General features: G+C 36.1%; 1 protein-coding gene across 1 annotated transcript; it reads right to left on the reverse strand.

Annotated features, from left to right (window-relative positions):
- Positions 1 to 245: 245 nt before the first annotated feature.
- On the reverse strand, positions 246 to 18,253 carry LOC123557714 (WW domain-binding protein 4-like). Its single transcript, XM_053544086.1, has 9 exons — positions 18,112 to 18,253; positions 14,697 to 14,769; positions 13,363 to 13,425; positions 12,944 to 13,015; positions 12,126 to 12,204; positions 7,409 to 7,570; positions 4,310 to 4,413; positions 3,086 to 3,270; positions 246 to 2,043 (listed from the first exon to the last, which is right to left on the reverse strand). Coding segments are annotated over exons 1-9 (954 nt in total). The 5' UTR covers positions 18,114 to 18,253; the 3' UTR covers positions 246 to 1,829.
- Positions 18,254 to 26,373: the final 8,120 nt, after the last annotated feature.

Here is a 26,373-nt window from a genome sequence, read left to right on the forward strand (position 1 = left end):
ATTTTAAGTTACAAGTCAATAGCTTTCATAGTAAATCAAAAACTTTAACCAACGGCAATGCCGGGGCGAGTGCAACAGTTCTACTTTTCTTTGAAAAGTTGAGCTAAAAACGATTTTGACAATCTGATATCTTGTACAAGCAGATATCAATATGCCCTCCATATATCATGTCACCAGCACTTTAAACTTCCTCCTCCTCTACAAATGTTGCCTGGCTTTCTAGAGCTCTTGTTATAACACAATACTGCATGGTTTTGTTTCTGATTTATTTATTTTGCTTCATAGTCATTGAAAGAACAAAATAAACTCGTTACAATACAAAGGTAACAAAATGATCTATAAATATTAGAGCTGTTTTTGCAATACAATACATACTGGTCTCAATGGTGTACGTAAATCTTACACTTCTATCTTCTTTTATACCATTTTAACGTTGAATCGCATTCATGTTTCAGTGATTACATACTTCATATTTTTTTTTTGTATAAAATGTCTAGGGATTGATAAATACGTAAGAAACGGCTGTTCATATGAATTTAAAATAATTACAAATACAGTCAAACCACAGGAGCTCTGGATCGGGAATGCAGATTTTTCAGCCATGTCCAACCTTACTGTATTGCAGGATCTTATGACCTTTACCAATATGATCCAAAGATTCCATAATCTAAACTTTAAAATAATTACTCACAAACTCAGATAGACATCTTTCAGCAATACAAAAGGTCGGACAAGGCCGAAAAATCTTCGTTCAGGATCCCAAGCTCCTACAAGTCGAACATGCTCAAGAGATCCTTTCTATTAAGAAAAATCAACTGCATTATGAGACAACTTTTTCCATTCCTTTTTATTTTATTAAAGAACAAATCCTGTATTAAAAGACAGTTTTGCTGGCCTTTCCCTAGGTGGTCTCGTTGAGTTGTACTGTATTTCACAGATTGTAAACTTTAAATATTCAATAGATAACAAAAATGTATGAGTACTCTCCTAGTCCTTCTATGCAATACAAGCCCTTAGACCATACTTGAATGCATCAATAGTCCATTACCAATTCAAACCTGCGTATCAACTGACAGTATCAAATAGCAGACATTAGTAATCTGCTAAAACATACTTTATGCATAATGCAATAAAAATTCATTAAAAATTGCAGTGAAATATGATATAGCACACATAAATAACACGTTATTAATTATGTATATTTTGTCAATATAACAGACTGAGTACTGTCTTCTAAGGGTGTATTATCAAAGTTCTCCAAAAAAATTCCAAAGAAAAGGTATTTTTCAAACTTGAGGATTTGTATAAAACAGCTATGAAACTGTAAGAATAAAATGTTTGAAGTAATTTGCTACAGCATTTGCAAACTATCTCTCTAATTAATTCAATGCAATGCTTTTTTTTACCCATTTACATGTATACCATACTTGGCTTTCATTCTTTCATCAATAAATTAAAGCCTCTCAAATAACTCCAGAATCACCTTTTCACCAGTTCATCTGTATATCATTACTTGCATAAATTATATGAGCCGTGCCATGCGAAAACCAACATAGTGGGTTTGCGACCAGCATGGATCCAGACCAGCCTGCGCATCCGCGCAGTCTGGTCAGGATCCATGCTGTTCGCTTTTAAAGCCTATTGGAATTAGAGAAACTGTAAGCGAACAGCATGGATCCTGACCAGACTGCGCGGATGCGCAGGCTGGTCTGGATCCATGCTGGTCGCAAACCCATTATGTTGATTTTCTCATGGCACGGCTCATATGTATTTCATTCCATGGGCCGGAACACTTGTGTTACATTTAAACCTTATTTCTAAATAGATTTTCAGTTGTCTTCATCATCACGTCTGCGGACATTTCTCGCACCACTAGCAAGCTTTCTTTTTTTGAACGCCACAGGTCCACCTTTGTTTGAACCTAGAGAAGTCACTTTCTTTTCTTTAAATTTCACTTTTTCTTCCACAGGTATTGGTATAGCTATTGTCTCTGCATAACTTTCAGTTTTAGGTAATTGCAGATCTACCTCCTCTTGTGCTGTTCTGTAAGAATAAAACCGGACATGTATAACTGTAGGTGATTAAATTGAGAAAAATGCTCTAGTTCTTCAACATAGATTGTACCATATACTTGGAGAGCAATATTACCCCTTGGGTGCATTTCCTCTGTACAAAACCAAGACCTTTATTACATATGAATCACTTATTTAAAAATTAACAATGGCATGCTTTAGTTGGTTACAGGTATGACTAAACCAATGTTGGCATTCTGACACGCTTGAGTGCAAATATTGGCATGTTGGCTTTGTTGCAGTGCCAGTATAGCCAAAGTTCCAATGTTGGCATTTTGGCAAAGTGGGAGTGCCATTATGGGCTAGCCATCTTAAGCTGTGCTGTCCAATGAGTTGTATATTATATACCAAAGTGTAATTTCTTCAGTTTCCACTTATGCAATGTGTATAGCATTCTGTACTGTACATTTATGTTACTGTTCATAGTAAGGTATATAAGGAGCAGTTTATGATATACAAATGAAGTGACACAACATATGTAACATTGCACATCCATATACAGAGTAATATCAAAATCTTTGGTCCAATCATCAAGTACACAAATATATGAAAATGCATGACTGTGTAATAATCTATATTGTCAGCATAAATCCATTTACACCTCTTGACTGGAAAGTTAATAATGCATTACAAAATTTATGTATTCAGCTTTTTGTCACTTTTGTATTCATATCTTTGGAGAGGCGAGGGGTAGGGGGATCTCAAATGATGTAAAACTCTAGTCTAGATGAAGTGACTGTAGATTCGAAAGTGACCTCCAGAACTTTTAAATCATTTTGAAATACAAAACATGCATTGACCATATCTAGAAAGTAAAGTAAATGTATTATGGCTTCATGATCTTGTGACAAAATAATACACTACTGTCTAGTGTTCAGACTTCAATTCTAAAACATCCAGACTTCTTAGTCATACTCCTGAAAACTGATATTATCCATTATTTGAAACTGATATAAAGGAAAAGTACAATTCCGAAATGTAATTCAGCGGCTAGATAACAAATGTGTACATACTCTTTCTGAACACGTGCCCACACACCATACACTCCTCGAGAACTACGGTCTTGTTTCCCCTCTTCTTCATCCTCAGATTCGCTCTCCTCTGGTGAAGGTGGGGATGGAGGTTCTGCCTCCCCTGGCAGGGGTATTGACTCAATCCCTGGGGGCAGAGGTATCTCTTCTACAGTCTTTGGTTCTGGCTTTAAATAGATATTTCAGTAACATAAGCTGGATAATATGGTTCACATACTTTGTCAACTATGACATTTATAAAAGGCATAGGACATTTAACTCAAAAATTAAAAACTTTGTGCCAACTATATTTAAGAAGAAAAGTTTTAGAAATTAAAACCCATACTTTTTTTCTATTTTTCTGTCTACAGTTTGTCTGTTTGTTTCTTTTTTTTACAACAGAATAAAAATGTAAGCTGATTTTTTTTAACACAATAAAAAAATATTTTTTCCAACTGAGCAGTCTTAGTTATGATCAAACTACTTTTTAAAAAGATAAAATCTGCCCACTTAGGTACGAAGTAGAGAGAGTGCAGTTCCACAGATCATGGAGTTGTGAGTTCGATTCATGAGCGAGGCATGTACTCATTTTATTCATCATGCACAAGATTGTCCTTTTGGATGAAAGCTTAAAGTTTAAGGACACAGACACGAAATCTATGAGACCCTGTTCCCTTAGCATAATAGAAAGAGCGCAGATCTGGGAGAGTGCAGATCTTTTGATCGCGGGGTTTTGAGTTAAAAGTCTCTGGCGAGGTGTATGTTCTCTGTGACAATCTGATAAAAGACGTTGCGTCTGAAATCATTCGTCCTCCGCCTCTGATTCATGTGGAGAAGTTGGCAGTTACTTGCAGATAACAGCTTAGTACTGGTACAGAATCAACGAACACTGGTTAACTGCCCATCATTACAAAACTGATATACTGTTGAAAAATCGTGTTAACCAAAAACATAAATTCAGTGTCACCTTTTAACAGAGACCACCTGGCTATTAACACCCATTACATTCATTTCCTATCTAAACATTTGCAGTGTAATACAAACTGCCTGTGAAATTCACTTCTCTGCCCTTCCAAAGTGTAGTACTTATTTTTGTGATGCAAATCAACGTAAATGCCATTTTACACACCATTAAGTGTAGTTCCAGAGGTCATACTTATAATAAAACTTACAACTCTTGTGAGAGCAGTTTAATGCAACATCTGAAACTTGAAATAAAATGTTTACCTCTTTTTCTTGAACATTTTCTTCCTGATTTTGACTGGAAGGTGCAGGTTCAAGACCCTGATCTGCCAGGGACACATACTTCTCTGGTGCAACCCATACTGACTCTGAAAATTATTTATGAATAGCATGATGATGAAATGACAGAAATACAGTCACAAATACTATGTAACCATTAAAATCAGATGACCATTGTAAAGAAATTCAAATATTATTTTCTTAATTACAATTTCATTTTTGAGTTCATCACCCATATAGAACTTGTATAGATCTCTAAAAAATACTGCAACAATTTCAATTTTATTAAAATCTAATATCAAATCAGGAAAAAAAATCAAAATCTTGATAAAATGTTTCTGGTGGCAAAGGACTCTTTACTGTACAATGACACCACTGTGCATGAGATTGTTGTAGAGCATATTGACCTTAACATAAGGGCAGTGACCAATCTGAAGATGTTGAAACATTAAATACTTTGCTAAAAATAGCGGCTGAGCAGACTTCTAGTTAACATTTATCAGTCCCCTTCTGGTTGAAAACCAGTTTCGGGGACTATAGGAATGCACTTTTCCATCCGTCATTCTGTCATTCCGTCCATCCGCAATTTCGTGTCCAGTCCATAACTCTGTCATTCATGAAGGAATTTTAATATTACTTGGCACAAATGTTCCCCATGATGAGACGACGTGTCATGCGCAAAACCCAGACCCCTGGCTCAAAAGTCAAGGTCACAATTGGAGGTCAAAGGTCAACAGGGCTTTTTTCCTGTCTGGTCCATAACTCTGCCATCCATGAAGGGAATTTAATATTACTTGGCACAAATGTACCTCATAATAAGACGATGTGTCAGCACAACTTTCAGATCCCTAGCTCAAAGGTCTAGGTCACAATTGGCAGTCAGATATTTACATGGCATGAACAGGGTCTGTTTCGTGTCCGGTCCATAACTCTGTCATTCATGAAGGGATTTTAATATTACTTGGCACAAATATTCCCCATGATGAGACGAAGTGTCAGGCGCAAAACCCAGACCCATAGCTCAAAGGTCAAGGTCACAGTTGGAGGTCAAAGGTCAACAGGTTTTTTTTTCCTGTCTGGTCCATAACTCTATTACTTGGCATAAATGTTCCCCATGATGTAATGACATGTCATGTGCAGAACCCTAGCTTAAAGGTTAAGGTCACACTTTGGAGATCAAAGGTCAATAAGATTTTTTTCCTGTCTGGTCTATAACTTTGTCATGCAAAACAGGATTTAAATATCAGTTGGCACAAATATTTCTCTGGATGAGACAATGTGTCATGCGCAAAACCTGGGCCCTTAGCTGAAAGGTCAAGGTCACACTTGGAAGTCAAAGGCCAAAAAAAGCTTTTTTCCTGTCCAGTCTGTAACTCAACCATCCTTAAAGGGATTTTAATATTACTTGGCACAAATGTTCACCACCATGAGATCGAGTGTCATGCGCAAGAACCAGGTCCCTAAATCTAAGGTCAAGGTAACACTCAGAGGCCAAATGTCAGCTACAAGAATGACTTTGTCTGGAGCATTTCTTCTTCATGCATTGAGGGATTTTGATGTAACTTGGCACAAATGTTCACCATCATGAGATGGATTGTCATGCGCAAGAACCAGGTCTAAGGTCAAGGTCACACTTAGAGGTCAAAGGTCAAATTCAAGAATGACTTTGTCTGGAGCATTTCTTCTTCATGCATGAGGGGATTTTGATGTAACTTGGCACAAATGTTAACCATCATGAGGCACCCTTGTTTTTAGAATTTTTTTTTGTTTTTTGTTTTTTTTTAGGATTTACTTCCCTTTGTTAGTACTATAAATAACAGTAGAGAAAATCAGGTGCCTTCCAGTAGGGGACTTTGTATTGCATGGCAATACTTCATTCACTTGTTATTATATAATAGTTAATTAAAAATAAGCTACCCAGACAATACAGTTTCAGATAAGTTTAACATAATTTCCAAGATAATACTGCATTCCACTCCGTTCATACAGGAAACTTTATTTTTTTAATGGACAGGCAAGAACTTTCTCAATTTCACTTTCAAAACACAACAAATAATCATATGTCATCAAAGCAGCATAAAACTGTATACAGTCGACATCGTACTTGCGACCACCTCTATTGAGGGATTTTTTTATCAAACGACCGGTCAAAATCCCTCCCGAACGTTTTCAATACATAAATTCATTCCACTAAACAGTTTTTTATTAAACGACTAGCGACCACATTAATGTAGTCCTGACAGGTAAAATATTCGACAAAAGTATCTATTAAGCAACTGTGTACCAAATTCCTGCCGGCCATTTCTTCACCTGTGTAATTAGCGAGTATATTTTGCACCTGACTGAATCCAATTAACCTTTGTAACAGTCGAACTGACGAACAAACCAGCTATAATTTTCACGGTTTGTGCAAAGTGTTCACGATCTTAAAACAGATTTTGAAATCATACATGTATGTTCATAATGAATACAGTTACATTAACAGTTAAAAATAACTTTTCTCTTCACCTGACTGAAATTCATTAAGAGACCACTTTTTAGCATTCCCTTGGGCGGTCTCTTAAAGTCTTAATACAATGTCGACTGTAATATCTTCTATCTAACGTAAGTATCATTTTATCATAATTTTGGAGTAGCAAAATTGAAACCTAGCAGCCTATACAATGTCAGAACCTAGCGATGAAGTAACACCACTTTTACAGTGTGTCACTTCCACAACGAAAAAAAAAGCTTCACGCCAATGGTAGTAGTTGTGACTTTAGTATACAAGGCATAGGGGTCAACTGGTAAGTAATGCTTTTTTCAGACTTTTTGTCTCCTCCAAATCAGAAGTGTTTGCTACTGGCCAGGACCAAAGATATATATTGTAACTTTATTTTAGATTATTTTATGATTCCAAAGCCAGGAATCAAACTAAGAGTTGCTAGGCCATCTGCACCAGGCACTGAATTAAGGATGCTTTTACTACTGCCAAAATCACACTGATTAAATAATTATAAGGCAGAATATAAATCCTTTCTATACATGGCAGTATTATTATACTACTGAGTACAGACCCCTTATATTATTCCAATTATAGCATACCTCCAGTGACTGTATTCCAGTAATAAGGGTATCCCATTTCTGACATAGCCTCATACCATTCCTCTTGTTTCTCTGTTTCTTCTGTACTTCCTTCCTTCTCTCCATCTTCTTCCGAACTCTTTGAAGGAACGAAACCTTCCGGCAACTGTGGACCTTCAAACACTGAAACAGAAGGGTAAAAAATTAAAATTTACTTTTCTTCCACGTTTTCATAATGTCCAACATTAACTCAAACCTGTTAAGCTACCTTCTATTATTTCAGTACTACACATTTAGTTTAGTGTGTAATATAGTATGTTTGTCTTTGGTAGCATAGTGGTCAAGGCATCGGCCCCTCAACCCGGAGGTTGTGGGTAAGAGTCACACTGGGGTCATAACTAAGTCTGATCACTAGCACTAATTTTTTTCCTGGAAGACAACTTGAGATTGAAATAAGCCTCAAAATTTCATCACAATCAAGCTAAAATAAATTAACATAAATTAGTTTCTGTTATTTAAACTTTTAACAGTCAGACCAAAGACAATGTAATCAAGACTTATGAAAATATCGCTTTGCAGTATATTTAGTAAACAAGATATATAACATGGCTTTAGTTTCCATTTTCCCTTCTTTTCAGTACGGGTATAACAAGAGCTGTCCGTAAGACAGCCAAGCTCGACTATTTGAAATATTGTCCAAGAAGCAGGAAAATATTACCCAAAATGTTAAATATCAAAAGAGTTTTAACTTCAAAAGGGGACATAATTTGACCAAAATGCATATCAGAGTTATGGGACTTGATGCTATCAACTAGTTTTATAACCCCGAAGGCACGTGTGAAGTTTCAATTCAATATCTGCATTAGTTTTGGAGATAGTAACTTGCATGTAAAACTTTAACCAGAACTTTTTAAGTCCAAAAGGGGGCATAACTTGCAAAAAATACATGTCAGAGTTGTGGGACTTGACCCAGTGAGGTTGGTAATTGATCTAGAAAATGAAAAAATAAGTTTCAAATCTAAATGTCTTTAAGTAATAGCTGTATATACTTGCACGCAAAACTTAAACCAGGATTTTCTAAATCCAAAGGGGGCATAATTTGGCCAAAATGAAGGTCAGAGTTATGGGACTTGATGCTATCAACTAGTTTTATAACCCCAAAGATACATGTGAAGTTTCAATTCAATATCTGCATCAGCTTTGGAGATAGTAACTTGCATGTAAAACTTTAACCAAAATTTTCTAAGTCCAAAAGGGGGCATAATTTGGCCAAAATGAAGGTCAAAGTTATGGGACTTGGTGCTATCAACTAGTTTTATAACCCCGAAGACACATGTGAAGTTTCAATTCAATATCTGCATTAGTTTTGGAGATGGTAACTTGCATGTAAAACTTTAACCAGAATCTTCTAAGTCCAAAAGGGGGCATAATTTGCTCAAAATACATGTCAGAGTTATGGAACTTGACTCAGTTAGGTTGGTAATTGACCTAGAAAAAGAAACAAGAGGGCCATGAAGGCCCTGTATCGCTCACCTGACCTATTGACCTAAAGATCAACAAGATTAACATATTGACCAAGTTTCATTAAGACATGGTCATAAATGTGGCCTCTTAAAGTGTAAACTACTTTTCCTTTGATTTGACCTGGTGACCTAGTTTTTGATATGACATGACCCAGATTCAAACTGGACCTTGAGATCATCAAGATTACCATTCTGACCAAGTTTCATGAAGATACAGTCATAAATGTGGCCTCTACAGTGTTAACAAGCTTTTCCTTTGATTTGACTCGGTGACCTAGTTTTTGACCCCAACTGACCCAGATTTGAACATGACCTGTAGATCATCAAGATTAACATTCTGATTAAGTTTCATCAAGATATGGTCATAAATGTGACCTCTACAGTGTAAACTAGCTTTTCCTTTGACTTCACCTGGTGACCTAGATTTTGATCCTACATAGCCCAGATTCAAACTGGACCTTGAGATCATCAAGATTACCATTCTGACCAAGTTTCATGAAGATACATCATAAATGTGGCCTCTTAGAGTGTTAACAAGCTTTTCCTTTGATTTGACCCGGTGACCCAGTTTTTGACCCGACATGACCCAGGTTCGAACTTGACCTAAAGATCATCAAGATTAACATTCTGACCAAGTTTCATGAAGATACAGTCATAAATGTGGCCTCGAGTGTTAACAAGCTTTTCCTTTGATTTGACCTAGTGACCTAGTCTTTGACCCCACCTGACCCAGATTTAAACCTGACCTATAGAGCCTCAAGATTAATATTCTGACCAAGTTTCATTAAAATACAGTCATAAATGAGGCCTCTACAGTGTAAACTAGCTTTTCCTTTTATTTGACCTGGTGACCTAGTTTTTGACCTAAGATATTCCAATATCAAACTCTTCCAAGACTTTATTCAGGGTAACATTCTGACCAAGTTTCATTAAGTTTGGGCCCAAATTGTGACCTCTAGAGTGTAAACAAGCTTTTCCTTATTTGACCTGGTGACCTAGTTTTTGACCCCAGATGACCCAATGTCAAACTCGTCCAAGATTTTACTAAGGGTTACATTCTGACCAAGTTTCATTAAGATTGGGCAAAAAATGTGACCTCTAGAGTGTTAACAAGCTTTTCCTTTGATTTGACTTGGTGACCTAGTTTTTGACCCGACATGATCCAGATTTGAACTCGTCCAAGATTTTATTGTGGGTAACATTCTGACCAAGTTTCATTATGATTGGGCCCAAACTGTGACCTCTAGAGTGTTAACAAGCTTTTCATTTGATTTGACCTGGTGACCTAGTTTTTGAACCCAGATGATCCAATGTCAAATTCATCCAAGATTTTATTGAGGGTTACATTCTGACCAAGTTTCATTAAGATTGGGCCAAAAATGTGACCTCTAGAGTGTTAACAAGCTTTTCCTTTGATTTGACCTGGTGACCTAGTTTTTGACCCCAGATGACCCAATATTGAAATCGTCCAAGATTTTAATGAGGGTAACATTCTGACCAAGTTTCATTAAGATTGGCTCAAAATTGTGACCTCTAGAGTGTTAACAGTCAATTGTTGACGACGGACGAGCGACGCAGACGGACGCGACACAGGGTTGATCACAAAATGCTCCATTTAGCACTTATCACTTTGAGCAAGACCGATGCAGTGTGAGAGACAATAGTCGAGCTAAAGATTTTATGATATTTGGACAGTTTTATCTGTTCTCATTAAATGACTTTTCATCAACTTCAAACAAATTAATAACGACGAGGGCCATGATGCCTATATCGCTCACCTGAGTTTAGTTGCTTATGATAGCTGTATGTACTTGCATACAAAAACTTAACCAAGGTGTGATGCCAACGGCGACGGCAACGCTGACGCCAGGGTGAGTAGAATAGCTAGACTATTCTTCGAATAGTCGAGCTAAAGATTCTTATGATATTTGGATATTTTTACCTGTTCTGCATTAAAAGACTTTTCATCAACTTCCAAACAATTAAATAAACCAGAGGGCCTATATCTCTCACCTGAGTTTAGTTGCTTGCTTGAACAGTTAAAAGTTTCTACTAAATATATACAGGAAGGTATTGTGTATGTGCGTGTTGAGGTGTGGGGAGAGGTGGGGTAAGACATTGGAGGAATGATGTGATATGACAATATCAAACATGAAGATTTTTTCAAGTTTCCACTACATAAATAAGGGGTAAAGTGACCACATCTCTAGTGGCAATGCTTTTTGATGAAACAGAATAATTTGTACAATCTTCGTAAAGGGTCACCCAAGAAACATTTGAGTAAAATTATTTTAAAATTGGACCTGCTGTTTCTGACAAGAATATTTTATAAGTTTCCAATATATACATATAGGGAAAAAATGGCCACACCCCCTGACAAATCACTTGGACCACTTTTGTGAAATTATTTTCAATTCGGGCCAGCACTTTCATACAAGAAGATTTTTAAAGTTTCCACCATATACATATAGGGAAAAGTGACTACGCCCTCTGGGAGGCCATGATTTTTGACGAATCAAAATAATTTGAACATTCTTGGTAGAGGGTCACACAAGGACCATTTATGTGAAATTATTTCAAAATCAGGCCAGCAGTTTCATACAAGAAGATTTTTAAATTTTCCACTAAACTTATATAGGGAAAACTGACCACGCCCTCTGGCAGCCATGTTTTTTGACGAATCGTAATAATTTGAACAATCTTGGCAGAGGGTTACACAAGGTCCATTTGTGTGAAATTATTTCAAAATCGGGCCAGCAGTTTCATACAAGAAGAATTTTAAAGTTTCCACTATATACATATAGGAAAAAGAGACCATGCCCACTGGCGGCCATGTTTTTTGACGAATCGGAATAATTTGAATAAATCTGGTAGAGGATTACACAAGGACCATTTGTGTCAAATTATTTCAAAATCGGACCAGCGGTTTAAGAATAGATGGTGTTTAAAGATTTTTCTATTTTTAGCCCTGGCGGCCCCTATGTGCAACCAAGTGGAACCATTTGAACAAATTTGGAAGAGGACCACCCAAGGAACATCCAGGCCAAGTTTCATCAACTTCCACCTAATGGTTTCAGAGGAGATGTTGTTTAAAGGAAAGTGTGGACAGACGCCGGACAGTGAGCAATCACAATAGCTCATCCCGAGCACTTTGTGCTCAGGTGAACTAAAAAACACCATGGCAATGTTCAAATTAATTTCACATAAAACCCTACCTTCTGGTTGTTTAACTTTGTATTGCTTCGCAAGTTCTGGATTTTCTTCTATATCTCTCTTGAAAGCCTCCAGAGCAGCCTGAACGATTACAACATGTATTTTAAATAAATTTTAATAGTAGAGAATAGAAGTCACACAAACAATGATTTGTTTTATTTCTTTGCTCCGTTGGGAAATTTTTATGAAAAAATGTTTTTCTTAAACAAGCAATACAAATAAGAAAACTTGGGGATACCTGGTTTTGACATTGGTCTTAAACTTGTAAGATGCAAGTTACAAAAGCCCTGTATAAATGTTTGCAAATAGCAAGAAAAAACAAAACATCCTTCTTTAAAAGAACCTGTGCTTATTTTCAAGCAATTTCCATAATAGATTAATTTCTAAACAAGGCAGACTGTAACTATTTTTTTCTAAATAATCACAATCTGACACAATCTTACTTCAATCTGACACAACACAACGAAAAAAGGGGTCTACTTCAAACTGACTTTGACACATGAACTGTATATTATTTAATACGTCAATTTCCCGACATACCAAGCAGGTCTAACTGCAATCTGGATGTAACTAAAAACAAGTTGTGTTACATTCACCAAATCTATCCAATGCAACAAGGTTTATTTTAATCAACACAATGTAGGTCTATTTCTATATTGACTACACAAGTAGGTTATTGAGCCTTAGGCGTTAATCTGATACACGAAGATGGTCCACATTAATCTAACACAACAAGTAGGTCTACTTCAATCATTTAAACTGGTCTGTACTTATCACTTGGCTAGAGAATTTTTAAGCAAGAAGACTTCAATTTCCTCACCTTTTCCATACGCTGCATGTAGTCATTTTCTTTCTGTCTCTTTTTTTCATCTGCTACACCCTTCTTCATTAACTGTAATCAGATTGATTCAATTAATAAACTGAGATGGATTTGAAAAGGAGAACCATTATGTATGCCAATTACTAGCCTGGGAATCCAGTCTAACAATTTTTTTCATTTTTTTCCTCCAGCATATTTGATAATATCAGGAACTCAATCAATGCCAATTAACACTAATTAGCTCTAATTTAGTGGAGAGTTTAATGTAATGATATTCAATATATAATTTTAACAGACAAAGTATAAACCATAAAAAGTTTCACAGACTAGTCTTTTAAATGTTCTTCCAGTTTGTTGGATGAAAATATTGTGTTTTTAAACAATACATTTCTGAAGACATTACCGACAATATCATGTACCTGATCAATTTTCTGTTTGACAGCTTCTTTGTGCCTTTTCCCTTTCTCATGAAAGTCTATACTCTGGAAATAATAATAAATAAATGATCAGATATTATCTCAGGCAAACTGGCTCATACCAAAGAAATAGTAAACAACAGAATCTGGATTGGCCGTCTTCTTGTTAAATCACTCTTCACCCTGATCAATTTACAAAACACCTAGACACTCAATTAAAGTGAGAAGAAAATGCCCTCCATTGATAAATGAGGAAGCCATTACCTACATTGTCCCCTAATAATGATAAACAAGTGTGCAAAGTTTCAAAGCTGTAGCTTTTTAGAAAAGGTGACCTAAACAAAAACTTTAACCAATAAACTCAAACTTTCAAAGTACAAAAAGGGCCATAATTCTGACAAAATGCATATCAGAGTTATGGGTCTTGACCTACATAGTCCCCTAATGATGATAAACAAGTGTGCAAAGTTTCAAAGCTGTAGCTCTTACAGTTTTTGAGAAAAGGTTGACCTAAACAAAAAATTTAACCAAGAAATTCAAATTTTTTAAGTACAAAAAAGGGCCATAATTCTAACAAAATGCATATCAGAGTTATGGTTCTTGGCCTACATAGTCCCCTAATGATGGCAAACAAGTGTGCAAAGTTTCAAAGCTGTAGCTCTTACAGTGTTTGAGAAAAGGTGGACCTAAACAAAAAATTTAACCAACGCCGACACAGACAATCAAGTGACGACAATACCTCGTCGATTTTTTTCAAAAATCAGGTAAGCTAAAAAAATGTCTCATTTGATTATCATGAAATTGTAATTTATTTCAATGCTCATTTCATAGATCTTTGCACATACTGGCCTGACTGGCTGTCATATACTCTGTTCTTAAACTATAGCTTTATGGAACAAAAATTTATTTCCAATATAACTGGGTAAGAAATGAGTTCTAATAAAACTGCCACAGACCATCCTTAAAACACAAAATTTATTAAAATACTAGTACTGTATTTGATACATGTAATGTATTGTAATGTACCAGTATATCTTCATTTACTTTTCCTATGAACTGCTCAATACAGACTGATATCTACACTTTAAAAACTAAACTGCTTGAAGAAATAAAGTATATGAAAATAGAAAAATGTCAAGATAGCCATTGCCTTTTTGTCACCATTTGTTACATAAAATGACAATGTCATTTATTCTTCTTAAATATGAGACATTGTTTAATGTTTTTTTTATTCATCTACGAAGACATCCAGCCAGAATAGTTGTAAGTTATAAAGTTTTTGCTGACCAAAAACCAGTGCACAATTATGTTACTTTTGAAGACTACCACATACTCACTGGTTTATTGTCTGTAATCCAACATTTGCAGAAATCACAGAACTTTCTAGGTTGAGACTTCCAGTATTCAGACCTGAAATAAATATTATCATATAATATGCAGAACTGACCTGAAACATCAAAGGTGTTCCTGCCTCTACCAAACATGACCTTTACCAACTTATTGCTAATCAAATTTTAAGATCTTTCAATTATCTTATTTATAAAGTTCCCAAGATATTGCACCAAACCGTACAATAAACAAGAGCTGTCTGTTGACAGCACACTCGACTATTCAAAGAATTGATGGAAGTATGGGGTCAAAATATTTCCAGAGATTTTTAAACAAAAGAAGAAAAATAAATAAGACAAACAATGTACCTGTATTTGTGGACCATGATGGTATTAAGCAAGTGTTCAAAGTTTCAAAGCCATATGTCAAACAGTTTAGACAAAATATGGAATGGTATGCGAAACTTAACTGATTTCTATGTCAAACATCACTCGTCTGCAAGTGCTGGTCAGTATGTAAGAAAAGTGCTATAGTTCAGAATTTCTAAGTACAAAAAGGACCATAATTCTTACAAAATGCAGGTTAAAGTTATGGTTCTTGGCTTACATAGTCATCTAATAATGATAAACAAGTGGGCAAAGTTTCAAAGCTGTAGCTCCTATAGTGTTTGAAAAAAGACTCAAATTTTCTAAGTACAAAAAGGGCCATAATTCTGACAAAATCCAAAACAGAGTTATGGTTCTTGATCTACACAGTCATCTAATGAAGATAAACAAGTGTGCTAAGTTTCAAAGCTGTAGCTCTTATAGTTTTTAAGAAAAGGTGGACCTAAAAAGAAACTCAAATTTACTAAGTATAAAAAGGGTAAAAAATTTGACAAAATGCATATCAGAGTTATGGTTCTTGGCCTGCTAAGTCATCTAGTGATGACAAATAAGTGTGCAAAGTTTCAAAGCTTTAGTTTTTGAGAAAACAACTTTTAACCAACTCTTGACAATCAAGTGATGACAATACCTCGTAGATTTTTTTTTAAAATGTGACATGCTAAAAAGGGCCATAACTGAGCTAAAGTCCTTGTCCTAGTTATACAGCCTTGCCTACATATGTAGACTATGATGGTAAACAAGTGGTCAAAGTTTCAAAGCCATATGACAAATAGGTTAGGCAAAATATGGACTGTTGTGAAAAATTTAACTGATTTTCAAGTCCAAAAAGGGCCATAATTCAGCCAAAATAGTTGATAGAGTTATGTACTCTTGCCTACAGATGAAGATCAAGATAGTAAACAAGTGTTCAAAGTTTCAAAGCCACATGTCAAATAGTTTTGACAAAACATGTACTTGTACGAAAACTGAACCATTTTCCAAGTCCAAAAGGGGCCAAAATTCAGCCAAAATACTTGACAGAGCTATGTACTCTTGCCAACATGTAGAGACTGTTATAATAAACAAGACTAGTATTCCAAGTTTGAAGTAAATATCTTAGATGGTATACAAGATATTACCATTTCATAAAAACGTTAACCAACGTCGACGCAGGGGTGAGTAGTGTAGCTCTCCATATTGTTTGAATAGTCAAACTAAAAAGCTCATCTTGAAAGGTCTGGCAGTCTTGTGTGGTAAAGAAGACAGTCATCAGCAAATAATCGAACCTGTGACTTGACTGTATCAAGGTCATTTTATGTGGCAAAGAAAGAGTAGAGGTCCCAGTACTGTTCCTTGGGGTATGCCTGAGTCAACAGCTACTGGATCGGATACTCCACTTCAGCAAGGACTTGCATGTGATGCTTCATGAGCTCGGAAATTTTCTTAGCCTCTGGGGGCCCTAACCTGAGTTTGTTTCGGGAGAATTCCCTCATGTGGAACAGTTTTTTCAAAATGGCAAGAATGAGCATTTTTGCTCCCTCGTAAACACAAGGTGAGAATGAAACTAAAAACAGTAGACTTTTTAATCATTCATTCACCTTTTTCAAAGGGGCGATGTAGATTGACCAAATCCAGGGGTGTCAGGCTTTCTTTCATCTACCCAAATTGTGTTGAAGTTCAAGTGATTATTGAAGACTACTCCTAGACTATGATTTTTTTCCCATTTTATGATTTTCATTTAGTGAACTGAGGTACTTTTACATCCAATATTACATTTTTTCGTCTCTAAGAAAATTTTAGATTATGGGTTGTCAAAATAAAAAAAGAATGAAATGTTATATAAGAAATTGTCATAATTTAGTAGTGTAGTTTTTTCTAAGGGGTAAAAACCTTACTTTGGAAAATCAAAAGTTTTTAGATTTAATAAAAACAAAGAAATATTATAAATTTATTATTGACATGTGTGATTATTAAATGAAAATAAACTTTAACTGTAAATATTATAAAATAAATAACTTGTTTTGATATTTTCTTATACTGTACTAGATATAACATCACGGACAATTATAAAGTGATATTTATGAAAATCTATCGATTGAATGCGTTTTTAGATTAATTGAAAACATCTTTTAAACTTAGAAAGTAAGGTTAACAAAAAGAAAATTGGTAAATATTGTCAAAAATTACTAATTTGTTGTATAAAAAAATTTATAAATTTGGGGAATGTGGCTTAATGTGAAACAAAATGCCTGACACTAATTTTCAACTTTCAGAAGTTCATTTTAAAAGTTTCTTAATAATACCAAAATTTGTAAATGAACAAATTCCGAATTTATCAAATCAACTAATAGTTTTCAAACCCCCTTCAAATGCCATCAACGTCGATGAGTTTGCACAATTACAATTTGAATGCATGGTAAAGTTTCAGCAAATTTAGAGGTTTTTTATGGGTACTTAGCCTTGATACATTTGCAGAAATAACAGTTGCCGTGTATAAATTTGTAATACACGATTTGTAATATAAATACGGTACTAGGCAACCAGTGGCTCCATGGACAGTGCTGCATGAGGAATTGTCTTAGCCAATCATATGGACCTGATAACTATTCAATATTGTGGAATTCTTTAGAATCAGTTCCAACCTAAATATTACACATTGAATAGTTGATTTGTCTTGGCATAATAGTAACACAAAGTAGATGAAACTAAAACATCACTCCCTTTTAGTGTAAGGGGGGAACCAGTGAGAAATACAGCGGAGGAAAGTTAGGAAATTTACCAATTGGCCGGAGGAAGTTGCCCTTACTGGCCTTAGTCAATGGCAGTTGAAAGATCATCAATAATATATTCCAGAAGCAAGTTGAGTGCCACAGTGCTTCAGCATCTATTAGCAATGTTGTCTGGACCGTCTAAATAAAAAATAGACATGCTATCATATCTTATTGACACCGACAATCTAAAAATTAATCTTTTATCCGAACTTTCATACCCGAAATGTGGAACTCTGTAAGGTTAGAAATTCAACTAGATGGAATGGATTTTGTTGATATATACTTACATGATGGATTGACAAGGTTATTTTTATCTACCAGAGCTTATTTCATCAATATTCTTCTCAAATATAAAGAAATATCAAAGAATAATGCATGTAGCGGTTTTTACTGGTGCTCATATTATTTTTTAATTATGATAAAATAACTCTTTAACTATTTCCCGTTTCCAACCGTATTTGATCCCGTACTTAACAAAATTTATGTTAACAATTTGAAAACAAAACTCCATGGAGTTAAGCTACAGCTTCTTAGGCCCTTTAGTTTTTGCTTTCTCAATATTGGCCCATTATTGTTTTAGGTTTTTTAATGATTTTATATTCTTTTCGCTCAATTGGTAATATTCTATCATTTCTGTCGGCAGAACAATTCCTGCACAACAGATTTTGTTGACTGTTTCTTTCATATGTTAATATTATGTTGTTGGCAGGACAATTCCTGCACAACCACAATTGCATATTTATTAGTTTTAAATTGTTTCTGTTACTGTACAATTTGGCAGAGCAATTCCTGCACAAAATCACACAAACATTTTCAATTGATATAGTTATTTCCTTATATTCTTGCATAGGGGTTGTAACAGTTGGCTTGAAACTTGCTGTCTCCTGACCAGTATTTATTCAGTCTATCTTTGAAGGAGTTTATTGTTGGTGCCTCTATTACATTATTTGGGAGGCTGTTCCAGTTTCTAACCACTCTATGACTAAATGCACTGATCCTGGATTTATGTTTGGCATAGTCCTTTTGTAGTTTTCGGTTATTCCCCCTAGTTACAACATTCTGACTAAATTTCAATAAACTTATAGCTGTTTTGTCTAACTCGTTTTGGAGTTTGTATATCTCAATTACGTCTGCTCTATCCCTCCTGTATTCAAGAGTCGATAATCCCAGTTGTTTCAATCTTTGACTGTAATCTAGTCCATTGAGACTCTGCAGCACTCTCGTTGCTCTTCTCTGGACATTTTCTATTGCTATGGCATCTTTTTTGTATTTAGGAGTCCAGATGGCCGAGGCATACTCTAGATGCGGGCGTACTAGAGATTTGTATAGAAGCAGGAACATTTCTTTATCTAGATATGTGAACGTTTTCAATATTAATCCCAGGTTCCTGTTTGCCAAATTTACTTTAGTACTGATGTGTTTGTTAAAGGATAGTTCATTATCAAATGTAACACCTAGATCTTTTTCATGTTTTACTTGCTGAATCCTGTATATTTTCTTTTGACTATCTTTCATGAAATATTCGTTAGATGTTTCTTTTCCGATGTGCATAGTTTTGCATTTCTTTATGTTGAATATCATTTGCCATTTTTCAGCCCAATCACAAGCATCAAAAATTTTGTCCTGTAGGATTTCTGAGTCTGAGTTGTTCCTGATAATTGAATACAATTTAGTGTCGTCTGCAAAGAGTTTTAGGGTACAACTGACTGCTTCTGGGAGATCATTAATGAAGATGAGGAAGAGGACAGGGCCTAGAACACTACCCTGGGGTACTCCGCTGGTCACTTTTTTCCAATTTGATTTTTTGCCGTTTACTACCACTCTTTGGAATCTGTTTTCTAAGAAGCTTTTGATCCAAGAGTAGATTTTCCCTCTAATTCCTACACTCCATACCTTCTTGAGAAGACGCATATGTGGGACTTTATCGAATGCTGCTTTGAAATCGAGGTAGACAATGTCTATTTCATGTCCATTTTCTATTGCATCTGTCCATTCTTCTATGCATTCGAGTAGTTGTGTAGTGCAAGATCTCCCTTTGCGAAATCCGTGTTGATATATAGATAGAATATTATTTTGTTCTAGGTGTTTGACTGTGGCATTTCTTATTATTTTTTCCATGATTCTACAGCAGATCGGTGTTACACTTATAGGCCTATAGTTCTCTACATTTGATTTTTTGCCGCTCTTAAAAATTGCTGTTACATTAGCTTGTTTCCAATGTGATGGTAGCTGCCCTTCATCCAGTGAATACCTATATAAATTTGACAGTATTCTACATAGTGATTCTCTGCACTCATAAATAACCTTAGGATGTATTCTATCAGGTCCTTGTGATCCTTAAACTCGCTCTTGGTGTAATGTTTGGAAGTGGCTAGGTTTCTGACCGGACATCTAGACCTTGGTCAATAGCTATACATAGCTAATGTTGATTATATGTATCATCGAAAATTTGTATTTGTATTTCTAACACCTGGTGATCGATTAACAAAATTTTCAGAAGGGTTTTTGGGGAAACCGGCAGAGTATGACAAGTGTATTACAGGTATATGCAGATTTGTTCACTTTGATAAATGTAACAGATAAAGGAAAATTGTTTTATGTCATTACGTGTGTTAGAGATTCACCTGGAGGGGATTACTTTTATTTACACTGTCCCATGTCTTTGGAACATGGTGGGGGTAAGAGTGAGGTTGGGTGCGCACCATAAACCGGTTTAAGCTCCCCAGTGGTGTTTTTGCCACTGACCGTTCCAAGGCGGTGCCCCACTGTGTGCCTTTGTTTGTTCGTTTTGTCCTTGTGTGTTGACTTTGTGTGCGCGCGTGTGTGTATGCTTATTGTTCGTCTTGTCTTTATGTGTTGGCTTTGAGTGTGTGTGTGTGTGTGTGTGTGTGTGTGTGTGTGTGTGTGTGTGTTGTTCGTTTTGTCCTGATGTGTAAGCTTTGAGTGTGTGTGGTGCACGCGTTTGCGTGCTGGGGGGTTCGTTTTGAGGAGGCTGCGCTTTTGGTGCGTAGCACTCCCTGTTTGATATATTTCTTTGTTTTTATATCGTCGCTTTGTGAAACAATGAACATATAGTATAAGCTCATGATCTTATTTTAAGAATAGTTAAAACCAATTATACCTTACACCTGGCAATTTGCTGGTACTAATTTGCAGCTGGACCGACTGAGGCAGTCACGATAAAGTGCCCTTTCAGACGACAAACCGCAATGGGAGTAGCCATGAATCTAACCCGGGGCCTTCATCTCCATAAGAAAGCCTAATAAAAAATATTTTTTTATTTAACGTTGCACCGACACATGATAGGTCATATAGCGACTTTCCAGCTTTTACTGGTGGAGGAAGACCCCAGGTGCCCTTCCGTGCATTATTTCACCACGAGCGGGCACCTGGGTAGAACCACCGACCTTCCGTAAGCCAACTGGATGGCTTCCTCACATGAAGAATTCAACACCCCGAGTGAGGCTCGAACCCACATCGATGAGGGGCTTGTGATTTGAAGTCAGTGAGTTAACCACTCGGCCACGGAGGCCCCTTATGTGTAACAGTCTATGCATAGGTGTGAGTCACTGGTCATTCTGTAACGAGATGTGGGCCTTTGAGCTCTTCACTGTATCAGCACGTACAGCTGTCTTTTCTAATATACTCTTAACATCTTAAAGATCGACTTTGCTTATCTTTCATTAAGCTATATCATAAATTTAAACATTTCATTATTATGTCTCCCCCAGGAGACATATTGTTTTTGCCCTGTCCGTCCGTCCGTCCGTCCGTCCTTCCGTCCGTCCGTCCGTCCGTCCGTACGTCACACTTAATTTCCGAGCAATAACTTGAGAACCATTTGACCTAGAACCTTCAAACTTCATAGGGTAGTAGGGCTGCTGGAGTAGACGACCCCTATTGTTTTTGGGTCACTCCATCAAAGGTCAAGGTCACAGGGGCCTGAACATTGAAAACCATTTCCGATCAATAACTAGAGAACCACTTGACCCAGAATGTTAAAACTTCATAGGATGATTGGTCATGAAGAGTAGATGACCCCTATTGATTTTGGGATCACTCCGTCAAAGGTCAAGGTCACAGGGGCCTGAACATTGAAAACCATTTCCAATCAGTAACTAGAGAACCACAGGACCCAGAATGTTGAAACTTGATAGGATGATTGGTCATGAAGAGTAGACGATCCCTATTGATTTTGGGGTCACTCCGTCAAAGGTCAAGGTCACAGGGGCCTGAACATTGAAAACCATTTCTGATCAATAACTAGAGAACCACTTGACCCAGAATGTTGAAACTTCATAGGATGGTTGTACATGCAAAGTAGATGACCCCTATCGATTTTGGGGTCACGCCATTAAAGGTCAAGGTCACAGGGGCCTGAACATTGAAAACCATTTCCAGTCAGTAACTTGAGAACCACTTGACCCAGAATGATGAAACTTCGTAGGATGATTGGTCATGCAGAGTAGATGAACCCTAACGATTTTAGGGTCACTCTGTTAAAGGTCAAGGCCACAGGGGCCTGAACATGGAAAACCATTTCCAATCAATAACTTGAGAACCTCTCGACCCAGAATGTTGAAACTTCATAGGATGATTGTTCATGCAGAGTAAATGACCCTTATTGTTTTTGGGGTCACTCCATTAAAGGTCAAGGTCACAGGGGCCTTAACATTGATAACCAGTTCCGATCAATAACTTGACAACCACTTGACCCAGAATGTTGAAACTTCATAGGATGATTGAACATGCAGAGTAGATGACCCCTATTGATTTTGGGTTCAGTCTTATAAAGGTCAAGGTCACAGTGGCCTGTTCATGTAAAATCATTTTTTTGAAATAACTTGAGAACCACTTGACTTACAATGTTGAAACTTAATAGGATGATTGGACATGCAGAGTAGATGACCCCTATTTATTTTGAGGTCACTTGATCAAAGGTCAAGGTCACAGGAGCCTGAACAGTGACTTGAGAACCACTAGGCCACTAGTGTTGAAATTTAGCGGGATGACTGGACATGCCAAGTAGATGATCCCTATTGCAGCCAACCATCAGTGTCTCTTTGACTTTCGATCCTGACCCCTATTGACTTCGTGCCTATAGGACTTTGCATTGGGGGAGACATGCGCTTTTTTACAAAAGCATTTTCTAGTTAGATATTGAGTTTAGATCTAGAAATCCTCAAATCAAATTGGCTAAGTATATAACTAATAGTATATGTAAAATTTCGAGTCACATAAAATGCCATGTCTAGTAATTTAAAAGTAATTGTTAAAAAATATTTTAGTTTCCAGTGGAATTTACATATGCATGTTGTGTTAACTTATACATTTATTTCTGTGTAGTTCTTTAAACCTTTCACTTATTACTGTTCATATACACAAACATGTTTTTTTAAAAGATTGCATAAGTAGTAATATCCCTTACTTAGCTCAATAGGGAGAGCACAGATCTACGGATTGTGGGGTCAAGAGTTCGATACCCGGACGAAGCGTATGTTTTCCGTGACGATTTAATAAAAGACATTGTGTCTGAAATTATTCGTCCTCCACCTCTGATTCATGTTGGGAAGTTGACAGTTAGTTGCAGAGAACAGGTTTGTAATGGTACAGAATACAGAAGCACTGGTTAGGTTAACTTCATGCCGTTGCATAGCCGGAATACTGTTGGAAAACCGGGGTAAAACGCTAAACAATATAAAACAAAAGTAATTATTTTTGGTGGTCTTAACATGCGTTTTCAATCAACAATGTTTTGAGCAGATCTTTTATGTCAATCACCCTGGTAGATACGTAAGAATAATTATTTACCATTGACAGAAGTGTAGTGTAATGCTCAGGTGTTTTGTATTTTATTTCGGGTATTTCTTCAGAAGTTTAAGATTTTAAAAATTATAGAAGATGAAAACTATACATTTCATAAATTGACAAGTCAGACAAGATTTGACAATCTTCAGTAGCTTAAGGCTTGTTGAACTTGTACGTATCCTTAAGTGATCGGGAAATTAGATAACGTGTCTGCTGTGTTTTCCTGTATAATCCTTTATAAACTCAATACACTCTGTGATCAGCAGAGAGGCTGCCCAAGTGGCGGGCTAAAGGACTTGTTCCCGCTCTCATGAGCTGAAACTTAATAAGCATTGTTAAGAGCTAGTTTGAAATATATTTATAATTAAGAAATATTGTTAAATAGATCAGTAAACAGAACTGTTTTAAAAGACTTATTGAACATTGATTATATTCATGAAATTAGACTGAACATTTATAAGTTACTGTGCATTGCCCTTCATAGTAAAATAAATGTTAGAGCTGTTGTAATGTGTTGTGTTCAAGACAAGCTTCAGGTACACTACGCTACAGAAGCAGTAATTGCAATGATCACTATTTAAAATTCAGTGTTGTTTTATTTTCTGGTCCTTTGGGATCATGGAGTCCATTCAACATATGTGTAAGAGTTCCGCTTATGCAGATTTCATTACCTCTCATGAACAGACTCCGTCAAACCGAGTTTGCTATTATTCTTCTTGGTTTCATTCTTTGCTTCCAAGGGATCTTTTTACAGATTTTATTTATTATCAAAAATGAACTGAATACCCTTCATTCTATTTTTAGAGTTCGCACGATAATTTCATGCCACTATATGTACTGCAATACGTTGTGTATGGAAGTGGAACTTGGATATTCGTGTATTATTATCTAACTTGAACTTGATTATTAATCGTAAAACAAAATAAAGTGTTTAGATACCATTATTCGCACCTTTAAACTAAAGGAGAAAATAAATGTTGAAAATGACAATTTTTCTCACTGTACCTATATAAATTAATATAACATGTTTGAATATTTCAGGTTTCAAGTTGTGACAGGATTGGGATGTTATGCGGTTGGAGCGCTGTAATAAAAACATCTTAAGCCTTAAACAATGTAACCGATGATCTCATGATTATTCTCACATCTTAAATTACATATTTGATAAGTAATGGAACAGTGACCCCCTCGGTTGCAGAGTTAGTAACGGTGTTAGCTAGCTGTTCAGTTTCTTCTTGACGATTTGATTTTTGTTTAAAAACAAGGGAAACTACCAAAACTTTCAAATGCATTGCAGTTTTTTGTTACATTGCTTTCTTTGCATTAGGTATACAGACACTAAATAGGAAAATGGCGCGGAAAAAAATGGTATCACATAATAGCGGATTCAAATAGTTCTCATTTTGTTTGCTCAGTAGAGTTGCTTTCTTATTTTCTTTGCAATCAGTTTTTGCTGAATCTCAGGACAGATCTATGCTTGACGCTCAGAAGCGTTTTCATAACGAAATGATAGATTGACAGAATTTGTCATGGAATCTTAGGTCACACACCACTACTAAAATTTGTGGTCTCATTTTTAGCTGATTTTACAGTTTGTGTTATTAACTGAAAATATTTGTCTTGCATCAAACATGACCACCGCTTGTTTTTATTTTTATTCAGCACTGACAATATTTTTCAAGAAAATGTAAGTTACAGACATCTATAAAATGGGTCCTGATGTGTGCGGCAGTCATTGGAAATTTGTCCGTTTTGTTGGATTTTTGAAGCAACCCGTCTACAGTATTTTTCCGTTACAGCTTCTTTTTGTTCTTTGCGATGCATGGCTCTATGGCTGTGTGTTCCTCTGTGTTTCCGGGAAATCTAACCTTACTTGTTATCTTTTATATAGAATAAATAAGGCCAACTATTTAGTGTTTTCATGCCAATAAGCTAGTGGTAAGCTGAGAACCAGCAGTTAAAAAGACACTTTATGCCGCGCTATACTGTACTATGTTTTTCGTTAACGGATAGAAGTTCTGTGGAAAAAAATATTATTCATCTCAATCAATTTAAATTTCATTGATTATTTGATTGCAGTTTGGTATTAAGTGCTTCAACTTGTATAATTTACTTCAAGGGACAATATTCGCACCATCGAAACATCTTCATTTCTAATTTGTATAACTTACCATCTTCAAAAACAAGACCGAAAACGTCACGAAAAAACATTATGATTAAAGAAAAATTCTCGTCTGGTTCATGTCTTTATCAAGATGCAAACAGTCCCGTGACCAACTTTTCTCACGTGCCGATACCGAATAAACAACGTAATACACATGCAGTTGACACGTATTCTAGGCGACCGTCAATGCTGCTGTTCTGATTAACTAAGAGGGCACAATAAACGGATTATAGCATAAAAGATAGAAGGGCACAAGGCACCTTAGGCATTTGATAAGGGTTACATGGCGCATCCTTAGTTCGGCAGAAAAGGGCATGGCGCACGCATCATGCTGAAAGGGTCTGGAAAAAACACTACTAACATCAAGTGCAGTTAAAGAATTATGCAACAACATGTATTCAATAAAAGGTCGGTTAAGTTATTCATTTAAGAACATGCATCACGTTCAGGGAGCCGAGGTTTTTAGTTTGCTTGAGTCTCAGAAAGGCAGATAATGATATGCGGCGCTACATATACTGTACTATGTTTTTCGTACATGAATTATTTAGATTCTAAGTAGTTCTGTGTTGTTGTTTTT

The sequence above is a fragment of the Mercenaria mercenaria genome, chromosome 5 (assembly GCF_021730395.1).
Source record: "Mercenaria mercenaria strain notata chromosome 5, MADL_Memer_1, whole genome shotgun sequence".
NCBI classification, from domain to species: domain Eukaryota; kingdom Metazoa; phylum Mollusca; class Bivalvia; order Venerida; family Veneridae; genus Mercenaria; species Mercenaria mercenaria.